This window comes from Mobula birostris, chromosome 7 (assembly GCF_030028105.1).
Source record: "Mobula birostris isolate sMobBir1 chromosome 7, sMobBir1.hap1, whole genome shotgun sequence".
Classification (NCBI taxonomy): Eukaryota; Metazoa; Chordata; class Chondrichthyes; order Myliobatiformes; family Myliobatidae; genus Mobula; species Mobula birostris.
In genome coordinates this window covers 39,340,550-39,367,434 of record NC_092376.1, presented here as the reverse complement: position 1 = coordinate 39,367,434, position 26,885 = coordinate 39,340,550, and the positions used below count along the sequence as shown (strand labels likewise).

At 40.8% G+C, this 26,885-nt stretch overlaps 1 protein-coding gene across 3 annotated transcripts in view; it reads left to right on the top strand.

Annotated features, from left to right (window-relative positions):
* b3glcta (beta 3-glucosyltransferase a) overlaps positions 1-26,885 on the top strand; it is a 192,895-nt gene that overhangs the window by 5,712 nt on the left and 160,298 nt on the right. For 2 of the 3 annotated variants that reach the window (XR_011886565.1, XM_072262943.1), the window contains exons 3-4: positions 2,746-2,785; positions 19,315-19,424. Coding sequence is in view for 2 of the 3 variants with exons in the window: in XM_072262943.1 (XP_072119044.1) it covers positions 2,746-2,785; positions 19,315-19,424 (150 nt within the window). In the remaining variant the exon portion in view is untranslated. Of the gene's footprint in view, positions 1-993; positions 1,135-2,745; positions 2,786-19,314; positions 19,425-26,885 lie in introns of all 3 variants that reach the window. The other variant, XM_072262944.1, reaches the window with a different exon arrangement.

Genomic DNA, 26,885 nt, shown 5'->3' with positions numbered 1-26,885 from the left:
CTCCTAAACAGTGTTATAGTTTAGTCATATCTGATATCGTTCAGATAATTGGAGAAGTATACTCTGGGGAAAAAAAAACTGCCGTAACATTTAACATTTTTCCTTGAACTCCTGTATGCTAGTATTCAGAAAATCGTTTTAGGAGAGGTTATATTTAGGTATGTAGAAAAGTATATGTACAGTTTCATGAGTTTTGCAGAATTGCTGTTAACTGCTTTGTCATCAGCAATTCTTTGCATTAAACTATTTTGTACGCAAATGTCAGTAAGACGAAAAAGCTGATTGTGGACTTATGGAAGGGTAAGATGAAGGAACATGACATACCATTTCTCACAGAGGGATCAGAAGTGGAGAGAGTGAGCAGTTTCAAGTTCCTGGATGTCAGGGTCTCTGAGGATCTAACCTGGTCCTAACATATTGATGCAGTTATAAAGAAGGCAAGACAGCGGCTATACTTCATTAGGAGTTTGTAGAGATTTGGTATGACAACAAATACACTCAAACACTTCTATAGATGTACTGTGGAGAGCATTCTGACAGGCTGCATGACTGTCTGGTATGGTGGGGGGGGGGGGGCGCGTGCTACTGCACAGGACCGAAAGAAGCTGCAGAGGGTTGTAACTTTAATTGGCTTCAACTTGGGTATGAGCCTACAAAATACCCAGGACATCTTCAAGGAGTAGTGTCTCAGAAAGGTAGCATCAATTATTAAGAGCCTCCAGCACCCAGGGCATGCTGTTTTCTCACTGTTACCATCAGGTTGGAGGTACAGAATCCTGAAGGCACACGATTCAGGAACAGCTTCTTCCCCTCTGCCATTCAATTCCTAAATGGACATTGAACCCGTGAACACTACCTCAGTTTTTTTAATATATTATTTCTGTTTTTTGCCCGAATTTTAATCTATTCAATATACATCCACTGTAATTGATTTACTTATTGTTATTATTTTTTCTTCTATATTATGTATTGCATTGAACTGCTGCTGCTAAGTTAACAAATTTCACGTCGCACGCCGGTGATGATAAACCTGATTCTGATTCTGATTCTCTACCAAACTGATTGATGCTCAGCATGATTACTTTGAGTGAACGGTTCCTTCTAGGTGGAAAGGATCAACGACCTATGACGATGGTAAATTCTAAACAAAAATCAAGTCATGGAAATTGTATTAACTGAGTGCCCAAAATCTTTTTGTTGACAACATGAATTTGTTTATTCTATCTTTAAAGCAGTCAAAGCCTTGAATTTTGATAGTGCAGTAGTCATTTTTTTAAGTTTGAATAATTTTGTCTGCATGGAAATTGGCTAAAAAAGAAATAGCCTGATATTTGAACATTTTGTTTTTTACGTTCATTATTAGGTCTATTGTTACACTTTGGGTTTGGTAACTTATTTAAATTAAGTGCTGCCGAGCTGGATAAATAACTCCTACCCTATAAAAGCATCTCTTTTAAAACAGCATGCACATATCAAAATAAAACAACTGAAGTAATGTCGAGGAACACACAAAAGAGCTGGAGGAACAGGCAGCAGTCAATATTTCAGATTATGATCCCTCACAAGGAATGAAGCATCAAATGTCCATTTCCCTCCATAAATGCTACCTGACCATTGAGTTCATCCAGCATCTACAGTCTCTTGTGTTTTCAGGCAAAATTATGTCACCATTTTGTTTTAAGTTTATGATAGTTATAAGAAAGTTTAAATTCTGTATTGCTTGCAGTTCTGCCATGTGTTCTAGCCTGGACAAATGGAAGCATGGCAGTTGTTTAAGGTTTGAATTGAAATATGTTGCATATTAGAATTTCAGTAAACAACATAATTTCACAAATCAGTTCTCTAGTTTTTCACCAATATCAATAGTCTTCATTAGAAACGTTGTAAAAATAAATGATGAAAAATTATGGAAGGTGAATAATGATCGGTGTGGACATAATGGTGTCCTGCCCCCATTTTGAAGTTTGAAGGTAAAATCATTGTCAAGAATGTGTCAGTACTACTATATGCATAAATTCAAAAGAGTAATTTAGGGGAAATATAGTACTGTGCAAAAGGCTTAGGCGCATATATTTACCTAGGGTGCCAAGACCTTTGCACAGTACTATATTGGCCAATGTGGAGCAGAGAGCGAATTTGTAAATCTGGAGGGAGCAAAGGATGCTGAGAATGGCGAGGGTGGAGCGCTGTGGGAAGGGTGTAGGACAAGTGGCAGGGAAAGAGTGCCAGAGATTGGGGGGGAGGGGCGTGGTAGTGGGGAGGATGGCGCAGGTGCAAACACACCCAGCTCTGTGACACCAAGCAACTTGATTTCAAACAATTGGTTTATTGATCATTACAGAATGTCTCTTGGGTGCTTCCCGCTCCATGCATTCTCCCTTCCCCTTTCTCCAACCATGATTCCGCTTTACCTGCACCCTTCTCACTCTCAGTCCACAGTAGAGACCCGTGTCAGAATCGGGTTTATCATCACTCACATATATCATGAATTTTTTTTTGTGCACTGGTACAGTACATTACATAAAATGACTACATAACTGCAAAAATATAAGGTCCCCTAGCTATATTTGTATATCTGTGTAAGAGTTTGCATGATACTGTATTAATGATTGATTCTAGCTTTAATATTGTTAATTTTGTTACTTGAAACACAAACATGGTTGAAAAACTTGTGCTTTTGCAGTAAAATCTACAATCTCTGCGCTTATGTTCATTTTCAATATTTACAAAATTTGTTTTTCGTAGGTTTCAGTGAACAGCAGTTTATCACACAAGACATCTATTGGTAGGTTTTCAGATAACACGTTTCTAAATTTCTGGGACTCATGTAGACTTTCATGATACTTAACCACAGTATTTAGAATCTTTGATGTAGAATAAAAAAAAACTACATTGTTCTACTCTTCGGTTTTCTCTCCTCTTGAAGGCAGTAGTTCCCTGTCAGAGCTGATCATTTTGCTTAATGGTACTACATACAGTAGAGGCTGATTATTCTTATTTCAAAGAACTACACTTTAAGCAAATGTTATGTTATAGATTGGGATAATGAGATTTATTGCAATACTGTATCTATACTAATATTGACTTATCCTCGGCAGACCAAGGCTCTACCATAATGCCTAATTGAGCCAATTGTAGAAATTTATATCATGTATGATCATTGTGGGATGATTTTGGGGCTTAGTAGCTAAACTTTAGTACCTACACATGCAAATCATATTGTTCTGAATCAGAACACAGAGACGGCCATTTACAATTGAATTATGCCATACTACCAATTCAGCTGGATACTTCACAATTCATCTTTGTGCTGATGATACATTTATCATATAGGTATCCATCTGGTGATGTTATTCCTTGTGCAAGTTAATTCCTTAAATATGCTTTTAGAGATATGCAGGTGGAAATTATGTGACATTCCAATCTGTGTCACAATCCAAAGATGTTTCATAGTGTTGTCTGTTCTATAGCGAAGTGATTTAAAGGGGCACTACTGTAAAACAACTGTTGACCATAGAAACATCTATTGAGTCCCACTGTCACTTCGGCACTTGGAAACTTTTTAAAATAGGTAATTTGGTGGTTGGCATGTGTGCATTTTTTGAGTGGATGATTTCCATAGAGGGGGAGTCTAGGACCGGAGGGCACAGCCTCAGACTACAAGGATGTTCCTTTAGTACAGAGATGAAAAGGAATTTCGTTAGCCAGATGGTGGTGAATCTGTGGAATTCATTGCCATGGACGACTGTGGAGAGCAAATCACTGGGTATATTTAAAGCAGAGGTTGATAAAATCTTTATTAGTCAAACGTTACTGGCAGAAGGCATGAGGTTGAGGTTGAGGGGAATAATAAATCAGCTATGACAGAATGATGGAGCAGACTCGATGGACTGAATGGCCTAATTCTGCTCCAATGTCTTGTGGTCTATGGTCTTATGGTATCTTCTTCTCAACGGGAGAAGAGAGAATGTCCAGGGTGGGTAGAACCTTTGATTATGCTGGCTGCTTTACTGAGGTAGGGAGAGAAGTAGGCAGAGTCCCTAGAGGGGAGGCTGGTTTCCGTGATGTACTGAGCTGTGTTCACAACTCTGCGGTTTCTTGCAGTCATGTGTAGAGCAGTTGCCATTATGCATGCAGATAAGATGCTTTCTTTGGTGCAGCGATTAAAAATTGGCAAGGGTTGATAGGGACATACCAAATTTCTTAACCTCCTGAGAAAATAATGGTATTGGTGAGCTTTCTTGGATCAAGACTAGATCACGTGTTTTGAAGTAGTGAGTGAGAGAGCGTCATCTTGCTGGGCTAGAGCCAATTGAAAACTGCAAGTCTTGCCGGGAGTGAGTTTTATTTGAGCCAATAAAGAGAAGGAAGGTGTAAGTGGAGTGGCTGTTGTTGAAGTGGTGCAGTGTTAGAGTGGCTCAGCAGGCTTGGGCAAGCACAGAAGCAGGCACTAAGTTTCCAGTAAACACACAAAATGCTGGAGGAACTCAGCAAGTCAGGCAGCATTTAGGAAAAGAGTATTCAACATTTTGGGCTGAAATGTCGACTGTAATCTTTTCTTAGGTGCTGCCTGGCTTGCTGAGTTCCTCCAGCATTTTGTGTGTGTCGCTCGGATTTCCAGATTTTCTCTTGTTTGTGATTAAGTTTCCAGTAAAGTTTTTTTTTCTGTTAGTACATAGCTAGTACGCTAAGAATGTGTCTAGAGTTAGTTATATGTTCCTTGTGTGAGATGTGGGAACTTTAGGAGACCTCCAGTCCCCCTGGCAATGACATCTAAATGACGTGCATAGAGCTGCGGCTCCTTAGAGACCATGTTAAGGAACTGGAGCTGCAGCTCGATGACCTTTGGCTCATATGGGAGAATGAGAAGGTGATAGATGAGAGCTACAGGGAGATGATCAAACTCTTAAGTTGCAGGAGACAGGTACCTCGGTGACTGTCAGGAGAGGGAAAGGGAATAGGCAGCCAGTGCACAGTACCTCTGTGGCTATTCCCCTTAGTAATAAGTGTACCACTTTGGATACTGCTGGGGGGAGGGTGGTAACCTACCAGAGAGAAGTTGGAGCGAGCAGGTCTGTGGTACTGCGTCTGTATCTGTGGCTCGGAAGGGAGGGGGGAGAAGAGGAGAGCTGTAGTGATTGGGGATTCGGTGATTTGCAGAACAGAAAGGAGGTTCTGTGGATAAGAATGAGATTCCTGGATGGTTGTTGCCTCCTGGGTGCCAGGGTTAGGGACATCTCAGATCGAGTCCACAACATTCTTAAATGGGAGGGTGAGCAGTCAGAGGTTGTGGTCTACGTCGGTACCAATGACATGGATAGGATGGATGACAAAGTCCAGAAAAGCCAATTCAGGGAGTTAGGAGCTAAGTTAAAGGACAGGACCTCCAGGATTGTGATTTCAGGATTGCTACTCATGCCACATGTTAGTGAGGCCAGAAGTAGGAAGATCATACAGTTTAACATATGGATAAGGAGTTGGTGCAGAAGGGAGGGCTTCAGATGGATCATTGGGCTCTCTTCTTGGGAAGATAGGACCTTCAATGCAAGGAGGTTTGCACTGAAGTGGAGGCAGACTAATATCCGAGTGGGAAGGTTTGCTAGTGTTGCACATTGGGGTTTATACTAGAGTTTCAGAGGTTTAGGAACCAGAGCACCCCAGAACTGATAGTGGAGTGATTGTGGAGAAACGTGATGCTAAGCCGATAGATAAGGTCAGGGTTCAAAAGGTTGAGCGCGGTGAGACTAACATTCTGAGCTGCGTATATGCAAGAAGTATTGTCAGAAAGGTGCATGAGCTTAGGTGATGGAACAGCACGTGGAATTATGACATTTTTAGCCATTAGTGAGACAGGACTAGCAGCTCAATATTGCAGGGTTCTGTTGTTCTAGACAATGGAGCAGGAGGGATTAAAGGGGTGACATTTCTAGTCAGGGGAAATGTCACGGCAGTGCTCAGTAAGGACAGACTGGAGAGCTCATCTAGTGAACCACTATAGGTAGAACTGAAGAATAAGAAATGTATGACCATGTTAATGAGATTACATTATAGACCATGTATAGGGGAACACTTTGTATCTAGTGATCACAATGTTTCTAATTTCAAAGTAATGCAAAAGGATAGGTCTGGTCTTTGGCTCGAGATTCTAAATTGGAGAAAGGCAAATTTTTGATGGTATCAGAAAGGATATCAAGTGTGGATTGGGACTGGTTTTTTTCTGGCAAATGTGTCCTTGTCCTTAAAAGTGGGAGGCCTTTAAAAGTGAAAATTTGAGAGTTCAGTGTTTGCATATCCCTGTCAGAATAAAAGGCAAAGATAACAGGTTCAGGGAACCTTGGTTTTTGAGAGGTATTGAGACCCTGATTAAGAAAAAAAAGGAGGTGCATTGCAGGTACAGGTAGGCAAAAACAAATGAGGTACTTGAGGAGTATAAGAAATGCAAGATAGCACTTTAGGAAATCAAGAGGGCTAAAGAAGACACGAGGTTGTTCTAGCAGACAAGGTGAAGGGGAATCCTAAGGACTTCTACAGATATACTGAGCGCAAAAGGGTAGCAGAGGACACAACTGGTCCTCTGCAAGATCAGAGATAATATATGCATGCAGCCAAAGGATAGATTTCTTGCATCTGTATTTACTAGGGAAATGGATACAGAGTCTATAGATTTGGGGCAATGTCATGGACCTGAGATGTTAAAGGGTTAGAGGGGTTGGGAGATGATTTTTGGACTCTTGCAAAAAAAGTTGCTGCAGACTTCTGTCTGTTCCGTTCTGAGTAATCTGCCTGTGTTGCTTTCAGACTGACAATTTTGCAGAAGTTATGTTTTGTGGATTGGGTTCCACTTTTCTGTTTTTGTCTCGTAACTAGTTCTATAAGTTGGACAAAGGTTCAGTACGACCTTGCAATCCTTGTTTCATCTGCAGGATGTGGTAATTTAATTATATTCTGTCTAAAAAAATGTGGAACTACGGTTGAGGAACTACCTCATTGTGCACATTGTCTGAGTTTGATGGCTTTTGCCTTTTAAGGTAACCAAGGGGTCTTTGTCTCAAAATACCTCTGTTGCTGAGCATGTGACTATGGGGGTAGCTGAAAAATTGTTTCCTGTACATGACAAAAAGGGTATAAAAAGACTCTGTATCTGTGTGCTTGAAGGGAGAGGGAGGGAGGGAGACAGAGAGAGAGAGAGAGACACACACACCACCACCACCACCACCACCCCAGCAGTACGGGCCCCGTGTGTGCCTAAGGAGGGCTCTCTTTCTAGTAGCGAGCTACTAATAAAAAAGCCGTTGCTTTATCCTCTGTAGTACTGTGTGTTCTTGCATCGGGTAACGGGTAATAATCACAAGTAAGCTTTAACAGACCCGATACAGATTACAAAGGAGGAGGTATAATCAGTCTTGAAGCAAATTAGGGCGGATGAATCCCCAGGACTTGACAGTATGCTCCCTCAGACTCTGTGGGAGGCTGGTGCAGCAATTTCAGGGGCCGAGCAGAGATATTTAAGATGTCCTGAGATGCCAGAGGATTGGAGGATAGCTAATGCTGTTCTGTTGTTTAAGAAAGGCTGTAGGAATAAGCCAGGAAATTATAGGCTGATGAGTTTGACTTCAGTGTGGGAAAGTTATTGGAAGGTATTCTAAGGGACCAGATATACACTGTAAGGATTTGGATGGACAGGGACTGATCAGGGAAAGTCAGCATGACTTTGTGTGTGGTAAGTCGTATCTAACCAATCTTATAGTGCTTTTTTGAGGAATCTACCAACAAAGCTGATGAAGGCAAGGCAGTGGAAGTTGTCTACATGGACTTTGACAAGGTCCCCAATGGGACCTTGTCAAGATGGTTCAGTTACTGGGCAATCAAGATGAGGTAGTAAATTGGATTAGACTTTGGCTTCACAGAAGAAGCTAGAGAGTGGTTGTAAACATTTGCCTCTCTGACTGGAGGCCTGTGACTAATGGTGTGCAGTAGAGATCAGTGCTGAGTCCATTGTTGTTTGTGATCTGGTCCATTGAGCCTGCTCCGCCATTCAATAAGATCATTGCTGATCTGACCACAGACTCATCTCCACCTACCTGCCTTTTTCCTTTAACCCTTAATTCTCCTACTATGCAAAAATCTATCCAACCTTGTCTTAAATATATTTACTAAGGTAGCCTCCACAGCTTCATTGGGCAGAGAAATCCACAGATTCACCACTCTCTGGGAAAAGCAGTTCCTCCTCATCCCTGTACTCCCTCAAATCTTGAGGTTATATCCCCTAGTTTTAGTCTCACTTACCAGTGGAAACAACTTTCCTGCCTCTGTCTTATCTATCCCTTTCATAATTTTATATATTTCTAAAAGATCTCCTCTCATTCTTCTGAATTCCAGCGAGTACAGTTCCAAGAGACTCAATCTCTCCTCTTGGTCTAACCCCCCTCATCTCTGGAATCAACCTGGTGAACCTCCTCTGCATCTCCTCCAGAGCCAGTATATCCTTCCTCAAGTAAGGAGACCAGAACTGCATGCACCCTCCCAGTACCCTATACAGTTGCAGCATAACCTCCTTGCTCTTAAATTCAGTCCCTCTAGCAATGAAGGCCAACATTCCATTTGCCTTCTTGATAACCTGCTGCACCTGCAAATCAACCTTTTGTGATTCATGCACACCACTCCCAAGTCCTTCTGCATAGCAGCATGCTGCAATATTTTACCATTCAAATAATAATCTGTTCTTTCATTTTTCCTTCCAAAGTGGATGACCTTGCATTTACTAACATTGTACTCCATCTGCCAGACTCTTGCCCACTCACTTAACCTATCTATATGTCTCTGCAGACTCTCGTTATCTTGTGCACAATTTGCTCTTCTGCTCAATTTAGTATCACTAGCAAACTTAGATATGCTACACTTGGTCGCCTCTTCCAGATCATTAATGTATATCGTGAGCAGTTGCAGGTCCAGCACCAACCACTGTTTGTTGAATTGGTATAAGATGTTGCAGAGGCATAATTTGGCATATTGTTTTCAGTTTTGGTCACCTACTTACGGGAAAGATCTAAGTAAGATTAAAAGAGTGCAGTGAAGATTTACAAGGATGTTGCTGGGACTTGAGGACCTGAGTTATCAGGAAAGGTTGAATAGGTTTGAACTTTATTCCATGGAACATAGAAGATTGAGGGGAGATTTGATAGACTTATATAAAATAATGGGGGATATAGATAGGTAAAAGCAAGTAGGCTATTACTACTGAGGTTGGATGAGACTACATCTAGAGGTGGTAGGATAAGGGTGAAAGCTGAAATGTTTTAGGGGATCATGAGGGTAGTGAGAGTGTGGAATGAGCTGCCAGCCCAAGTGGTAGATGTGGGATCAATTTCAACATTTAAGAGAAATTTGTATAGTTACATGAATGAGAGGGGTATGAGGACTATGGTTCAGGTGCAGGTTGATGGGACTAGGCAGATTAATGCTTCGGTATAGACTACAGCAGATGGGCCGATGGGGCTGCTTTTGTACTGTAGTGTTCAATTACTCTAAGACAGGCTATTGGTGATTTTCACTCATAGGAACTTGAAGCTCTCAACCCTTTCAACCACAGCACCGTTGATATAGACAGGAACATGTGCACTGCCCCCTTTCCTGAGCTGGTCAATGAACAGTGCTTTTGTTTGGCTAAAGATGAGGGAAAAATTACTCAGTTACTTAGCTCTCTTTCTCCTTCTGGTACTCTAACTCATCATTATTGGAGATGCAGCCCGCTACAGCAGTATAAGTTAGAGCGGAATCTGGCCTCACAGTTGTAACTGTACAGTGTGTAGAGTAAGGGGCTGAGGATACATGTTTGTGGTGCACCAGTATTCAGAATAATTGTGGAAGAGGTTTTGCTGCCTATCCCTATTGATTGCAGTCTGTTTGCCAGGATGTTATGAATCCAGTTGCAGAGGGAGGTGTTGATTCCCAAGGTCCGACATTTGGTGATGAGTTTGCTTGGAATTACAGTATCGAAGACGAAGCTGTAATTAGTAAACATTAGGCTGAAGTAGGTGTCTTTACTGCCCAGATGTTCCAGAGATGAGTGTGAGAGCTAGGATGATGGCATTCACCTTGGACTTGTGTCAGTGGTAGGCAAATTGTAGTGGGTTGAGATTGTTGGAAAGTTGGAGTTGATGTGTGCCATGACCAGCCTATCAAAGCATTTCATGGTGGTAGATGTCAGAGTCACAGAATGGTAGACGATGTGGCATGTTATCTGTTTTTCTTGGGTACTAGGATGATTGGGATTTGCTTAAAGTAGGAGGAAACCCCAGCCTGAAGCTGGTTTCAGAGATTGAAAGCTGGGAGAGGTTAAAAATGTCTGCAAATACCCTTGCCACCTGATCCATATAAGATCTAAGGACATGGCCAGGCCCTATGCTTTCCGCAGGTCCACTCTCTGGAAGGCTGATGGTACGCCTACGATTATAACTGTAGAGTCCGGTGTACTGGATTCTGTCAGAGTGTGTGATGGCATACTTGTTCTCTTCAGTGTAAATGTGCAGAGAATGCATTATGCTAATCTGGAAGGGATGTGCTGTTGTTGGCATGGTGCCTGACTTTGTGATTTGTAATAATATATAAGCCCTGCTACAGATGATGTCTGGACGGACTTGATTTTGGACTGGTACTGTCTCTTAACATCAATGATAGCTTTATGGAGATCCTATCTTGTTTTCTTATAAAGATCAGAGTTAGGTCACCTGATTTGAAAGCTGCAGACCTAGATTTCAGGAGAGATTGTGTCTGGACCTATGGTTAATAAATCTACCCCATCATATGCAGTGCTGTAAGATTAATGAATGACCATGGCAATAGGGATCACAACTTGATACAATTCTGGGTACCATTTGAGAGTAAGCAGCTTGGGTCCAATCTATTGTCTTTTACTTAAAAAAAGACAGTACAAGGAAAGGTCTGTAGACGAAAAATGACAGATGGTTAAGCAGCTCTTTCATAATACTTAGCAGAAATATATCCCAATCAGATAGAGAAATTTAATGAATATGATTTATGGTTAACAAAATAAGGTCAAGGAAGATATTAAATTCAACAGTTATAGATAAAAATGGGGAAAAGGTTTTAGTACAGACTAGAAGGCTGGGTATTTTTCAGGTCCTAAAAGGCTAAGGAGGGAGAAAATTAATTATACACTGGCGAAAAACATCAAATCAACCAGTAAAAAGTTCTGTGGATGTTTAAAAAAAGGATGAGAGTATCTAAATGTGATACCCCTGAGAAGTAAGACTAATGAATTAATAACAGGAAACATGGAAACATTGGAGAAGTTAAATCAATACTTTGCATCAGTTTTCATGTTGGAAGACACTGAACACATCCCAAAGACAACAGATGGCCTGATTTCAAATAAAAGGAAGAACTTGTAACAATAGTAATCACAAAGAACAAACTACTGTATTGAAAAAAGTAATGGGTCTGAAGGTGAGCAAGTCATTAGAAGCCAGTGGTCTACATCCAAGGTTTTTAAAGGCAGTGGAGCAATTAGTTAAGCAACACACATCAAAGTTGCTGGTGAACACAGCAGGTCAGGCAGCATCTCTAGGAAGAGGTACAGTCGACGTTTCAGGCCGAGATCCTTCGTCAGGACTAACTGAAGGAAGAGCTAGTAAGAGATTTGAAAGTGGGAGGGGGAGGGGGAGATCCAAAATGATAGGAGAAGACAGGAGGGGAAGGGATGGAGCCAAGAGCTGGACAGATGATTGGCAAAAGGGATATGAAAGGATCATGGGACAGGAGGCCTAGGGAGAAGGAAAAGGGGGAGGGGGGAAAAAAACCAGAGGATGGGCAAGGGGTATAGTCAGAGGGACAGAGGGAGAAAAAGGAGAGAGAGAGGAAGAATGTGTGTGTATATAAATAAATAACGGATGGGGTACGAGGGGGAGGTGGGGCATTAGCGGAAGTTAGAGAAGTCAATGTTCATGCCATCAGGTTGGAGGCTACCCAGATGGAATATAAGGTGTTGTTCCTCCAACCTGAGTGTGGCTTCATCTTTACAGTAGAGGAGGCCGTGGATAGACATGTCAGAATGGGAATGGGATGTAGAATTAAAATGTGTGGCCACTGGGAGATCCTGCCTTCTCTGGCGGATGAGCGTAGGTGTTCAGCGAAACGATCTCCCAGTCTGTGTCGGGTCTCACCAATATATAGACGGCCACATCGGGAGAAACGGACGCAGTATATCACCCCAGCCGACTCACAGGTGAAGTGTCGCCTCACCTGGAAGGACTGTCTGGGGCCCTGAATGGTGGTGAGGGAGGAAGTGTAAGGGCATGTGTAGCACTTGTTCTGCTTACATGGATAAGTGCCAGGAGGGAGATCAGTGGGGAGGGATGGGGGGTATGAATGGACAAGGGAGTTGCGTAGGGAGCAATCCCTGCGGAAAGCGGGGGGGGGGGGGAAGGTGTGCTTAGTGGTGGGATCCTGTTGGAGGTGGCGGAAGTTACGGAGAATAATATGTTGGACCTGGAGGCTGGTGGGGTGGTGGGTGAGGACCAGGGGAACCCTATTCCTAGTGGGGTGGCGGGAAGATGGAGTGAGAGCAGATGTGCGTGAAATGGGGGAGATGCATTTGAGAGCAGAGCTGATGGTGGAGGAAGGGAAGCCCCTTTCTTTAAAAAAGGAGGACATCTCCCTCGTCCTAGAATGAAAAGCCTCATCCTGAGAGCAGATGCGGCATGAAATGGGGGAGATGCGTTTAGTTAGCAGTTAGTTGTAGATTTTCAAAACTCAATGAAAATTTTGGGAGAGCAGGATTAGAAAACTGTAAATATGGCACCATTGCTCAAAGCAAGCAAAACGAACACAAACTGACACTTAATCAGTCTGACAGTTTTATAATTGATAACTGGTCATTCAAACTCCATTAAAATTTTAACATAATATGCATGGAATGAAACAATTGCATTTGTGGATACTATTAGTTGTACTCCTCTAGCTTTGCTTAAGAACGTGTCAAAGCTTTTGAGATCTATTTGTAACAGCAGATCTTTCATATATGCTATATAAATGCACATTTCTTGAAATATAAAAATAACAAAAATTACCCAAAGATTTAAGACTGTATTAGATTTTAGTGATGAACATTTGTTAAGTGGAGAAGTTGCATAGGTTGTATCATCAATCAAACTTTAAGGATTTCATACTAGTTTTGTTAATTTGGTTTGAGCTATGATAATGGATTCATTTATTATCCCACACAACAAAGCAGCATAAGCTGATGACCTTCCAAAGTAATTAATTGCTAACAAGAATATATGAAATGTGATTACAATTATCGTTTATGACGAAGCAAAATTGTTCTTTTGTTGGATAAAACTGTATTTCTTGTTATCAATAATTCACTGTATTAAATGACACTTTCTAAAGATGTGTGTATGTATGTCAGTAGCAGTGTTGGGAGAGGTAAGTAGATCCATGCATATAATTACTCATAAAGATATTGAACATTGTGTGCATAGTTATCAGCAGGAATCATGGTAATTCTTGAACTTTGAAGTTCTTGAGAATTTAGATCAATTTAACAGAAAATTAGAGTAACACAGAACATAGAATAGTACAGCACAGTACAGGCCCTTCGGCTCACAATGTTGTGCCGACCCTCAAACCCTGCCTCCCATATAAGCCCCCACCTTAGATTCCTCCATATACCTGTCTAGTAGTCTCTTAAACTTCACTAGTGTATCTGCCTCCACCAGTGACTCAGGCAGTGCATTCCACACACCAACCACTCTCTGAGTAAAAAACCTTCCTCTAATATCCCCCTTGAACTTCCCACCCCTTACCTTAAAGCTATGCCCTCTTGTATTGAGCAGTGGTTCCCTGGGGAAGAGGCGCTGGCTATCCACTCTATCTATTCCTCTTATTATCTTGTACACCTCTATCAGTTCCTGTAGAAGTTCTGAACATTTTCTGTCAGATTTGCACTTGGAATTTACTGGAACATTGTGTAAGGAAATGAAATAATTCCCTTTTACTTTTGCAATACCTTTGAAGTTGCAAAGAATCAGCCCCAAATTGTAGAGATTTACAACCAGTAAGATAATAATGCAAAATGAACATCTGTTTTCAGTTTTATTAATTGTGTTAATTTTACTGATTATTTAGTACAGTAATTACAAAATTGCTACATAACTGAAATTTACAATTACAACAGTAAAATTGTAGGATTAAGGTGAGAGGGGAAAGATTTAAAAGGGACCTGAGGGACAACTTCTTCATGTCGAGGTTGGTATATGAAAAGGGGCGCTGGGGAACATTTAAAATTAATTTTGACTGGTACGTAACTGGCTATGAGCCAAACCAGGCAAATGGGATCATCTTGGCGTGGATGAGTTGGGCTGAAGGGCCTTTTTCTGTGTTGTGTTGCTCTGTGACTCTGACTAAATGATTAACATGTTATTTTAGACTCTTAAGTGTAGAAAAAACTGACAGCTCTGCATCCTGTCATTCATCATCATCATTATGTGCCATGTCATATGACATGGGTGATCATGGTCTTAACCATGACCATGATTGTTCTTGGCAAATTTTTTGACGGAAGTGGTTTGCCATTGCCGCCTTCTGGGTAGTTGTCTTTACAAGACAGATTGCCCCAGCCATTATCTTTTCTCTTCAGAGATTGTCTGCCTGACGTCAGTGGTCACATAACCAGGACTTGTGATAAGCACCAGCAGCTCATGTGATCATGCTCTACCTGCTCCCGTGGCTTCATGTGACGCTGATTGGGGGTGGGGGGCTAAGCAGATGCTACACCTTGCTGGCTAGCTGAAGGTAGGAGTGCCTTACACCTCTTTTGGGAGGGATGTATCTCCACCCCATCCTGTCATTATAACAATGATTACTCCTTAAAATGACTTAGAATATACTGTGGGAAGTGGCAGAATTTAGCTACTGCTGAGGCTGTAAAAAATAACATAAATTTTTTTTACATTATCAATGCTGGGACAACTGTAGCAATCTTATTGTTGAATGAGTAGCTGAATCTTACAATATTGTCATTGTGCAGTTAAAAGAAAACGGAATAAATTGCCAGAGGACAATTGTCCATTGAAAAGGATAGTCCTGTTTTTATAATTGTCCAATTACACAAGGTTCAAGAAGAAATTAACGGTTGACCGATTTGCTAGTGGTGGAGGTGAAATTGTCAGTTACACTCAAGAGATAACTAGCTGTAGTAATGGTAGGGAGATAGGGAGTGACTTTAAACAAGACCTGATTCAGTTCTTTGATGAGGTCACAAAGATGATTGATGAGAGTAGAGCAATAGATGTTGTCTAGGTGAATTTTCGTAAGGCTTTTAACTTAGTCCCTTATGGTAGACTTGATTCAGAAAAACAAGATGTATGGGATCGACAGTGACTTGGGAAATTGGATTCAGAATTGGCTTGTCCAGTGAAGGTGGATGGTAATGGTGGAGGGGTATTATTGTAGTTGGAGGACAGAAGGTCCAGTCTCTCTTAATCAGACACTTGTGAGCTGCGGCACTTTGAGAGGTAAAATGTAAGAGGAAAATATTTAATAAGTGGTGGGACCCTTGGGAGCAAGGGTCTTGCCACTTAGTATTTATTTTAAGAGGGATCTCAGAGTCAAGGAAGAGCCTCCTGGAATTGGCAACACAAGTGGATAGGGTGGTAAAGAAGGCTAATGGCATGCTTGCCTTCATTGATAGGAGTGATGGGAGAATAAAAATAGAGAACTTGCGTTACAACTGTATAAAACTTCTGTTAGGCCAAATGTGGGGGATCGTGTAATTCTGTTTGCCACGTGACTAGAAGGATATGGAAAGGATGTGGAAGAGTTTCAGCAAGATGACTGATAGGGACTGGTTGGACAAATTTGGATTGTTTTCTCTGGAGCATCAGAGGCTGAGCGGTTACCTGAATGATATGTATAAAGTTATGTAATGCATACCTAGTGTAGGTATTCAGAGTCTTTTTTCCCCTGATCATGATTTTAATGTGAGCTGGGAAAAGTTTAAAGCTTATGTGGCAAGTATTTCTACACAGAGAGTGGAAGGTGTTTGGAATAAGCTGTCCGGGGAGATGGTGGAAGCACACACAACAGCAACTTTCAAAAATAATTTAGCAGGCGCGTCAACAGGTAGGCAATGGAGAGATACAGACTACATGTGGGAAGATGGGATTATTTTGATTTGGCATCAAAGTTGGCATAGAATTTGTAGGCCAATGGGTGTGTTTCAGTGCTGTACTATTCTATGTTGTTAGAAGGTATTCTGGAGTTATGGAATTGCGTGGAAGTTAGATATTATTTAAAGAAAGAGACAGTTTTCAAAAATTAAATATTCACAATTTAAATTCCACCGATACCTTAAGGCCATTGAAGCCAATGCATTGAGTGCCTTTTTCTTGGGAATGCCTGCAGGAATATGAGTCTCAGGATAGTAGTATACAGTGACATATGCAGTATGTACTTTGTTAATAAATTTACTTTGAACTTTGAGTTTTTAATTCTGTATCATTGTAACTACACAGCACAAGATAAAAGATGAATGTTTACTTTAATTAGCCCCCATTAAAATCTTACTGATGAAATCAGTGTCAGATTTATTATCACTTGTATGAAATTTGTTGTTTTGTGGCTGCAGTTTGGTGCCAGATAGAAACATTACTGTAAGTTACAATGAAGAAATCCATTAAGCAGAGAGAACTCGTGAAGTGGTGTTCAGTGGTTCATGGACCATTCAGAAATCTAATGAAGAGGGGATGTATATAAAATTACTGTATGTAATGTATAGATAGGGTAGGTAGTCGGATGGTAATTATGAGAAGGTGGCATGTTCTGGATGGTGAGGGTCTTTGTTAATGGATGCTTCCTTCTTAAGGCACTATCTCCTGAAGATGTCCTTGATGTTGGGGAGGCTAGTGCCAGTGATTGAACTGGCTGAGTCACAGCTCTCTAACAATCCTGTGCATTGGAGCCTCCATACCACGCACTGATGCAGCCAGTTAGAATGCTCCCCACTGTATATCTGTAGAACTCTGATAGTCTCTGGTGACATACCAAATTTCCTCCTCATGAAGTATTGCTTTTGACTTGCTTTCTTTGTGATTGCATCAATGTGTTAGGCCCAGGATTGATCCTCTGAGATGCTGATGCCCAGGAAGTGAAACTGATGTTTGTTTCCACTGCAAATTCCTCAATGACGAGTGGTGTGTGTTCTCCTGACTTTCCCTTCCTGAAGCCCACAGCCGATTGCTGTCGCTGAGTGTAAGGTTGTTGTTGCTACATACTTAACCAGCCGATCTGTCTCGATTGTGCATGCTTCCTTGTCACCGTCTGACTTCCTCCCAACAACAGTGGTGTCATTAGCAAATTTATGAATAGAGTTTGAGCTATGCATAGCTACATAGTCGTGAGTGTAGAGAGAGTAGAAACGTACACATCCTTGAGGTGTACCTGTGTTGATTGTCAGCGAGCAAGAGATATTATTACTGTTCTGTACTGACTGTGGCCTCCTGTTGAGGAAGTCAAGGATCTAGTTGTAGAGGGAGGTACAGAGGCCCAGGTCTTGAAGCTTGTTGATTAGTACTGGGGGAAGGCCCTGAGTGGTCATCTCCTCTACTAACTATATTGAAGACACGTCACTGATTTAATATATAGTTCAGGGCATGTCTGTTTTGTCATTTAATATTCTGGTTGTTTGTACATTCATGGAGCTATTCCTCAACACCATAACAAATGAGGTACAGCATATTTTGGGTATTTGGTGTTTTGTGCTCACAAACCCTCACACCAGCTACTAGGATTTGAATATTCAAAGGAGTTTGGGATTTGGGATATTAATTGAGGTGTACTCCCACTGTGAATATGTAGTTCTGTAAAAGTTACCACACTACAATAAAAATGTTAAAGTAAGTAATTTTTGAGATGACAGTTAATCATCTATTGTCCTTTTTGTATTAAAAAAATTTACAAAACATCACTGTACTTTCCAGATGGGGAGGGGAGAAATAGATACCCCAGTAGGCCTGTTTGTGGTGAATAAAGACCTTTTATAGCAACCAGCTTCAGCATCTCTGATGATTCATTTCACAGTCACCTCATATGTTATATATCCGTTCTTCTTCATCCATAAATATCCCCTTGTGAAGATATTGGTAAAGGTTAATCAACACCTTTTTATGTGGAATTTCAGTCATGTGCACAAGAATGCCACGTCATTTGTTACAATGCTTTTAGTACTTTATATGGTACTATTTTCAAAGTGTGTGCTTTGAATTGGGAATATTCATTGAGAATGGGTGGGGAAATGTCAACTGTAATTGCTGAAAATGTTTGATGAAGAAAGAAACTGCTGGAAAACTGAACTAATTAGGCAGCATCTGTGGAAAGGTAAACCATTACAGCTTCAGGGTTGGAGCACTAACAGCGCATTATGTGAAATTCCTCAGTGCATGATTGAAATTCCACATAAAATGGGTCAATTCATGAGGTAATGGAATATGTATGGATAACACAAAGTGTTTGATTTGTGCTGCTTTCATCAGGTCTTTCCCTATTTTTCCAACATTATGTAGCAGGGTACTTCTTAAATGCTGTAAATGTTTTCACCTCTTCTACTAAGCAGATCTGAGCATTGATCAATCTCTGCTTGAATATTAAGTGGGACTACACTTTTGCAAAATATACTAACTGCTTTATTTGCAAAATAATGGAGTATGCTTTTTAAACAGCAAAGCTTCCTTTGGCAGTTTATTCCGATTTCAATACTTTCTGCTAAAGGGTCTGGGACCTGAGATTAACTGCTTCTCTATCCACAGATGCTACATGATTTGCTGAGTTTTTCCAGCATTTTGTTTTTAATACTCACTGAAATCAACTTAGAATGTTTTGCCTAATCTATCAATAATCTGATGATGTCTCTGATAAATTTAGATATTATTTATTTTTTATTCCAACATTTAAGTTCTTTATGAATAAGGTGAATTTGTTTCAACAGTTACAATCTTTTCAAGGATGAGTGATTTGCAAAACTGTACTGTACTGGTTGGAATGATATAGGCTATATTAATCAGATAGAAGAAGATGTAATAGTAGAAGGAATTCTGCTCAGTTTTAGATGATTCTGAAGTAATTTGCAAATATCCATATTAGAGAAATATTCTGTTTCCTAGTAGTAATATTAGGTAGCTATATGTAAAGTTTACAAAAAATGATTTTGAATAATTCTTCATATTGTTAACATTATATGAAGGCAATGATATGTTATTACAATGTCATTTTACTCTTAGTGTGACTCTTGTTTTACAGAACTGAATGAAGTTGTCTTTGTCATTCAAAGCCAAAAGCAATCTTTCCATGCAAGTCAAGCAACAAAGCTGAAACAAGACATCTTACTGCAGGCTGAGGCCTTTAGTCAAGTAAGTACCTCAAAATAGCACAGCTACAACAATCCATTCTGTGGTCATTTAATTGTTTGTAGTTGTATGTGTTAAAAGGTTGAACTACATTTTTTCAGTCTTTGTTTGTTCATTATGTGTCGTGTCATATAGCATAGGCAATCATGGTCTTTACATGACCATGATTGTTCTTGGCAAATTTTTCTACAGAACTGGTTTGCCATTGCATTCTTCTAAGCAGTGTCTTTACAAGATGGGTGACCCCAACCTTTATCAATACTCTTCAGAGATTGCCTGGCATCATTGGTCACATTACCAGGACTTGTGATTTTCACCATCTGCTCATACGACCAACCACCACCTACTCCCATGGCTTTAAATGATCCTGATCGGGGAGCTAAGCAGGTGCTACACCTTACCCAAAGGTGATCTGCAGGCTAGCAGAATGAAGGAGAACATTACACCTTCTTTGGTAGAGACACATCTCCACTCTGTAACCCCTTTTTCAGATTTAGTTCATTTAAATCGTAAAATTCATCTCTGATTTTACTTTATGTAATCTGTATTTGACAGTACAGAACAAAGATGAATTAGGTTATAGGATATTTAATTTGGTTAGTTATTATTACATGTATCAATGAAAAGCTTGTCTTGCATTATGCTCATACTTTTCAATTCATTTCACAATGCATTGAAGTAGTACAAGGTAAAATAATAACAGTGCAGAATCAAGTGTTACAGTTCATGAGTTAGATTGTGAGGTCAAGAATCCATCTTATCATACTGGTTGTATGATGTTGTATGACATCTTTTTGCTGATATGTTGCTAATAAATACAATATCCTTTTAAAGCAAGTAAAAGACAAAGGTCTGTGGACTAAAACAGTTGCTGCCCTCAGTGTTAGAGAGTTGGCTTCAATCCAGACATTGAGTGCTGTCTGGGTATAGTTTGCATTTTCTTTCTTTGATCGTGGAGTTTTCTTCCAGGTGACCTGGTTTCCTCCCTTATCTCAAAGGCATGTTATTTAATTATTTAATTAAGTTGCCTCTATTGAGTAGACAAGTGGTAGGATCGGGAGTGAGCTGATGAGAACTAGGAAGAATAAAAATGTTTTTAATGTAGGAATTGAATTGAATTGAACTGACTTTGTTTCTTACACCCTTCACATACATGAGTAAAAATCTTTTGTTACGTTGCCGTCTGAATGTGCGATGTGCAAATTAGTAATTTGTAATAAATAGTATGGCAATTAGAATAGTAGTTGTAATAATACAATAAGATTATGTCTTACAGAACAGTCAATATAGCTTAGAAATACAATTATGTCAGCGTAAATTAATCAGTCTGATGGCCTGGTGGAAGAAGCTGTCCCGGAACCTATTGGTCCTGGCTTTAATGCTGCGGTATCGTTCCCGGATGGTAGCAGCTGGAACAGTTTGTGGTTGGGGGTGACTCAGGTCCCCAGTGATCCTTTAGGCCCTTTTTACTCAACTGTTGCTGTAAATGCCCTGAATAGTGGGAAGTTCACATCTACAGATGCGCTGGGCTGTCTGCACCACTCTCTGCAGAGTCCTGCGATTGAGGGAAGTACAGTCCTCATACCAGGCAGTGATACAGCTGGTCAGAGTGCTCTCAATTGTGCCCCTGTAGAAAGTCCTTATGATTTGGGACTCATGCCGAACTCCTTCAACTGCATAAGCTGAAAGAGGCGCTGGTGTTTTTTTCACCACACAGCCAGTATGTACAGACCAAGTGAGTTCCTCAGTGATGTGGATGCCGAGGAACTTAAAGCTGTTCACCCTCTCAACCCCAGATCCATTGATGTCAATAGGGGTTAGCCTATCTCCTTTCCTCCTGTAGTCCACAACCAGCTCCTTTGTTTTTGTAACATTGAGGGAGAGGTTGTTTTCTTCACACCATTTTGTCAGGGTGATGACTTCTCTGTAGGCTGCCTTGCTATTATTTGAAATAATGCGAATCAATTTAGTATCATCTGCAGTTTTAATTAGCGGATTGGAGCTGTGGGTGGTGACATAGTCATGGGTGTGCAGAGAGTAAAGGAGGGGGCTTAGGGCAGAGCCCTGGGGGCCTCCTGTGTTGAGGGGCAGAGGGGAGGGAGCCAACCTGCCGGTGATCTGATGGGAAGACCAAGATCCAGCTGCACAAGGCAGGGTGAAGGTCAAGGTCTCTGAGCTTCCTGTCGAGCCTGGACGGAATTATGGTGTTGAATGCTGAACTGTAGTCTAAGAGCAGCATTCTCACATAAGCATCCCTCCTCTCCAGGGATCTTCGGATGGTGTGTAGAACTGTGGTTATTGCGTCATCTGTCGATCGGTTGTGTCAGTTGGTGAATTGTAGGGGGTCCAGAGTGCATGGTAGCAAGCTGCAGATGTAGTCCTTGACCAGCCTCTCAAGGCATTTGTGTAAATGATTGTTGACAGTATGGGCATGGTGTTCAAAGAGCCTGTTTCCGTGTCATTACTCCATGATCCTAAAAAAGAATAGATGGCTCAGAAGGTTTGGATTACATATATGTAAACACCAGAAATGTATTACCAAAGGCAGAGGAGCTTCAGGTGCATTTAACTATGTGAGATCTTGGTTTTATCAGAAACAGCTTTATTATCACTGATGTGAAAGTTTTTGTTTTGAGGCAGCAGTACTGTGCAAAGGTATAACTGCCCGTCAGGCTGGGCTCATCGGCCTTGGTTGGCAGCCAGCCTAGGAGAAGAACAACTCTGATTCCAAACCCAGGTAGATGGGACTTGTTAGCCTTGCCAGGCAGTCTGTCTGGGAGAAGGAAAACTCTGATACTCAACCTACAGCTTTGTGGTCACCACAGCTCACTGTGCCATCGTAGAATGCCTCCCAGCCCAAAGAGTGGAACAGTCTGTGCGCACCAATCCTCACTATAAACCTATGCAGCGCAGGCGGGAAGAGAAGTCCTACAGTGATGGAGAAGGGGCGAAATGACAGGTGTTAGATGACGCTGGAAATCGCAGTCTCAACTTTGCATGTAGGTGGCCCAGACCCGTGGGTCACCTGTCTGTCCCTCTTGATCCTCCAAAGCAAAGAACCAGCCATCATCATCACTGTGCAAAGGCATAAAGTTACCATAAATTACAAAACAACTAATGCAAAAAATAAGGAATGAAAGTTACTGTTCATGGATTCATGGACCATTCAAAAATCTGATGGCAGAGAGGAATTTGCTGTTCCTAAATCACTAAGTGTGGATGTTTAGCCTCCTGTACCTCCTTCCTATTGGTAGAATGAGAAGAGGGCATGTCCCAGATGGTGAGGGCCCAGAGTGATGGATGCTGCCTCCTTGAGGCACCGCCTCACGAAGATATCCCTGATATTGGAGGATTATGCCCTTGTGGAGCAGGCTGAGTAAAACTCTGTTGCTTCTTGTGATTCTGTGCATTGGAGCCTCCATGCCTGGCTGTGATAGAACCAGTCAGAATGTTCTTCACTGTACATCAGTAGAAATTTGCTGGAGTCTTTGGTGACGTAACAAATTGACTCAAACTCCTATTGAAGTTGAGCTACTGGCTTTCCTTCCTTGTGATTGCATCAATATGTCGGACCCATGATATATCCTCTGAGATGTTGATACCAAGGAACTTGAAGCTGCCCACCCTTTCTCCTGCTGACTTCTTAATAGCAAAGACCTAACCGGAAAAAAAAAGGCAAGAATGGCGCTAAATATGTTTGGATAAAAGGAATTCTCACTGTGACTCCTCATTATTTTTTCTGCAGTCCTGATGAAGGGTCTCGCCCTGAAACATCGACTGTACTCTTTTCTATAGATACTGCCTGGCCTGCTGAGCTCCTCCAGCATTTTGTGCGTGTTGCTTGGGATTTCTAGATTCTACAGATTTTCTCTTGTTTGTGTCTGGATAAAAGATGTTCAGGAAGGATAGGGGAAGATAAAGAAGAGGGCAATTGAGTATTGATGAAGGAGAATATTGTAGTGCTGGAGAGAAGATACCCTGGCACAATCAAGCTCATCTATATTATTTGGAACTAAGAAACATTAGAGGTGTGATTATATTACTGGGCTTTTCAATTGGCTGCTTACCAGGAAGATGTATTCAGAAACAATTTGCAGGGAAATTGTAGAGATTTGCAAAACACTTTAGGGTAGTGAAACTGGAGGACTTCACTTTCAAAATATAGACCCAGATAGCAATAATGGCTAAAGAGAGGAGATGTTTCTGAGTCGCATTCAAGAGAAAACAACATTAGTTAATGTTAATTTGTCCCAGTTGGAAAAGCAGTTTTTTGCCCTTGGTTCTTGGAAGAGATTAAAACCAAGTGAAGCAGGTATCAGTTGGGGAATTTATAGGAAACAGTGATAACAATAATATGTGGTTTCAAAAAAAAATAATACAGACCAGTCTGTGATTTAAAAAAAGTCTGTAGGGGAAGGGTCAGGTTCATTGCAGCAAGAGGAGAACTTGCCTTAGCAGGTAGAGTGGAGGTGTTTTTTTCTCTATGATATAGGTATGTTCCTATGAGGAAAAAGCATAGAGAAGTTAAAGTCATGGCTAACCAGAAGATAAAAATCAGAAAAAAAAAGCTAGATTTCTGGTTGTTGACACAAGTGTGAACCAGGCTGATTGAAGGAAAAAAACAGTAGATGGAAAAGGAAAATAGAAAAAGAAACAGAGTTTAGAAGACAGAGACTAGCAGCAGTCATAAAACTCAAAAATACTGACGTGAAGAAGAATTGTAAGAATAAAAGTGAAGCTGATCAGAAATCAAATGGAAATTCACTCATTACGCCAGAGGGCAAAGGTAAGGGAAGGTGCTAAACAAGTACTTGAAAAGTTTTCACCAAGGACAATATTCTCTTAGAGAACCATCGAAGCTGAGATTCTGGATGGACTAAAGATTATTAAAGAGGAGGTACAAGAAAAATAGTTTGCTTAGTTTTGGTGTATCTTATATAATCCAGGTGGAATCGATCCTTGACTGCTGATAGATGTAATGGAGAAAATTGCCTTAAACCTGAATTTTCCAAGCAACTATAAATTCGTGGGTGGTATCTGAGATATGGAAATTTGTGTATGTTATATCCTTATTCTAAAAAGGGTGCAGGATAAACCTAGCAATTGCAGACAACACGCAATCAGTCCTGACGAAGGGTCTCCGCCTGAAACATTGACTGTACCTCTTCCTAGAGATGCTGCCTGGCCTGCTGCGTTCATCAGCAACTTCGATGTGAATTGCAGACAACAATTAATATTATCATGGTATCTTATCTGGAGGCTTTGTTAACAGTCATACAAGTGTTTTTTGAAAGTTTTGTTCAGTGCATTTGGATTTGTTGGGGTAAACGTATAGCATTATGAAGTTTAATACCATGCATACTGAAAATGAAATTGATTTGGTATGTGAAAGAATTAGCATCCAACACTAGGTGGCAGTGCTGCTCCGAGGCTCTGTGCCTTAGAGCTTCATATGTGTTTGAAGTCTTTCGGTGAAAGTATGTCTCAAGACTTATTAAAGTGAACTACTTAATTTTATTTTGACATCACCTTAAACAAAAAAAGAGAAAATTCTGTTGTTTTGACCCCCTGAAATAGTTTTACTTTGAAATCTCTTTCCAACTGTTTATTTACTTAATTAATTGATTTAGTGATGCAGTAATCTTCAACAACCCCGATTTAACCTTAACCTAATCATGGGACAACTTACAATGACCAATTAACCTACCTGGTACATCTTTGGACTGTGGAAGGAAACTGGAGGACCTAGAGAAACCCACACACTCCATGGGGAGGACATACAAATACTCCTTATAGAGGATGCCGGGATTGAACTCTGAATTCCACCCCGAGCTGTAATGGTGTCATGCTAACTGTTACGCTATCATGGTGCCTCTTCTTTATTGCGAAAGACAGTAACTTATGCTGAAGATGAGTAAATGGGATTGTAGTTCTGTCGTTGTATATTTTCCAAATGGCAATTATTAGCTTCAGACAAGATAAGTGAAGACAAACCATATAACAAAACATAGATTTGGAGGCTTAACACTATATTACAAAGCCATTGTGATTACAGAAAGACTGGTTCAGCATGAAATGGTCACCAGTGATGAATAAAGGGAAATGCACACAAAATGCTGGAGGAACTCAGCAAGTCTGGCAGCGTTTATGGAGAAGAATAAACAGAAGATATTTTGGGCCGAGATATCCTTCAACAGGACTGAAAAGGAAGGTGGAAGAAGCCAGAATAAGAAGGTGGGGGGAGGGGAAGGAGTTCAAGTTGGCAGGTGGTATGTGAGACCAGGTGAAGAGGAAAGTGGGAGGGTGGGAGAGAGGGGGATGAAGTGAGAAGCTGGGCATTGATTGGTGGAAGAGGTAAAAGGCTGAAGATAAAAGAACACCCACATACTTTCCTCCTCATCTGGTTCACTTCTTCCCCCTTCCTTTCCAGTCTTGATGAAGGGTTTCGACTCATAACATCGATTGTTTATTCCTTTCCATAGATACTGCCTGACCTGCTGAGTTCCTCCAAAATGTTGTGTGTGTTGCTCTGAATTTATAGTGAGTTTGTTGTTGGACCAAAATCAGCATCTACTCACTTCTATTAGATAAATCTCAATTGAACATATGGACATTATAACAAGAGCATCTGGGAAGCAGCTAAGAGTATGAATACTTTATGGTTCTTTATTCCTGTAGTCAAGGGACATTGAAAAGATCTGCAGTGTCTGGTTCTTCCCAAAGACCAGAAAATGAATCTGAGTTGTTATGCTCAATATGCAGTTTGCTACTTTATCTGATTCAAATCCAATTCAATAATATACTCTCAGTGGCTACTTTACCCTGTACCTAATAGAGTGGCTACTGAGTATATGTTGCTGATCTCTGCTGCTGGACTTCAGTAAGGTTTGCTATGTTAGACATTCAGAAATGCTGTTCTACACACCACTGTTTTAATGTATATTTATTTGAGTTTACTGTCACTTCATATTGGCTTGAACCACTCTGGCCATTCTCTGACCTCTCTCATTAACAAAGTATTTTCCCCACAAATCTGCCTCTCAATGGATTTTAAAAAAATCTTTTACACCATTCTCTATGAACTCTAGAGATTGTTGTATGTGAAAATCCCCGGAGATCAGCAGTTTCTGTGATACTCAAACCACTTTGTATTGGCAATGGTAACTAAAATACAGCAGTGGTATGCAGAAAAACATCTCCAAAAGCACAACATACTGAACCTTGAAGAGTTTGGGCTACAGCAGCAGAAGAGCACACTGTGCTCCACTCCTGTACCTAATAAAGCGGCCGCTGAGTGTAGGTTAAAGAATAGTAGAGCAGAGGCAAGATGCTGCAGGATTCACTCATGCTTCTATTCTGCACGCTCTTAATACGATTTACTGAACTTGTTTTACTTGTATCAAGAGTGAAATTATTCATATCTTCTCCCAAATTGTCCTCAGTTTTAAAACCACGCAGTCTGCG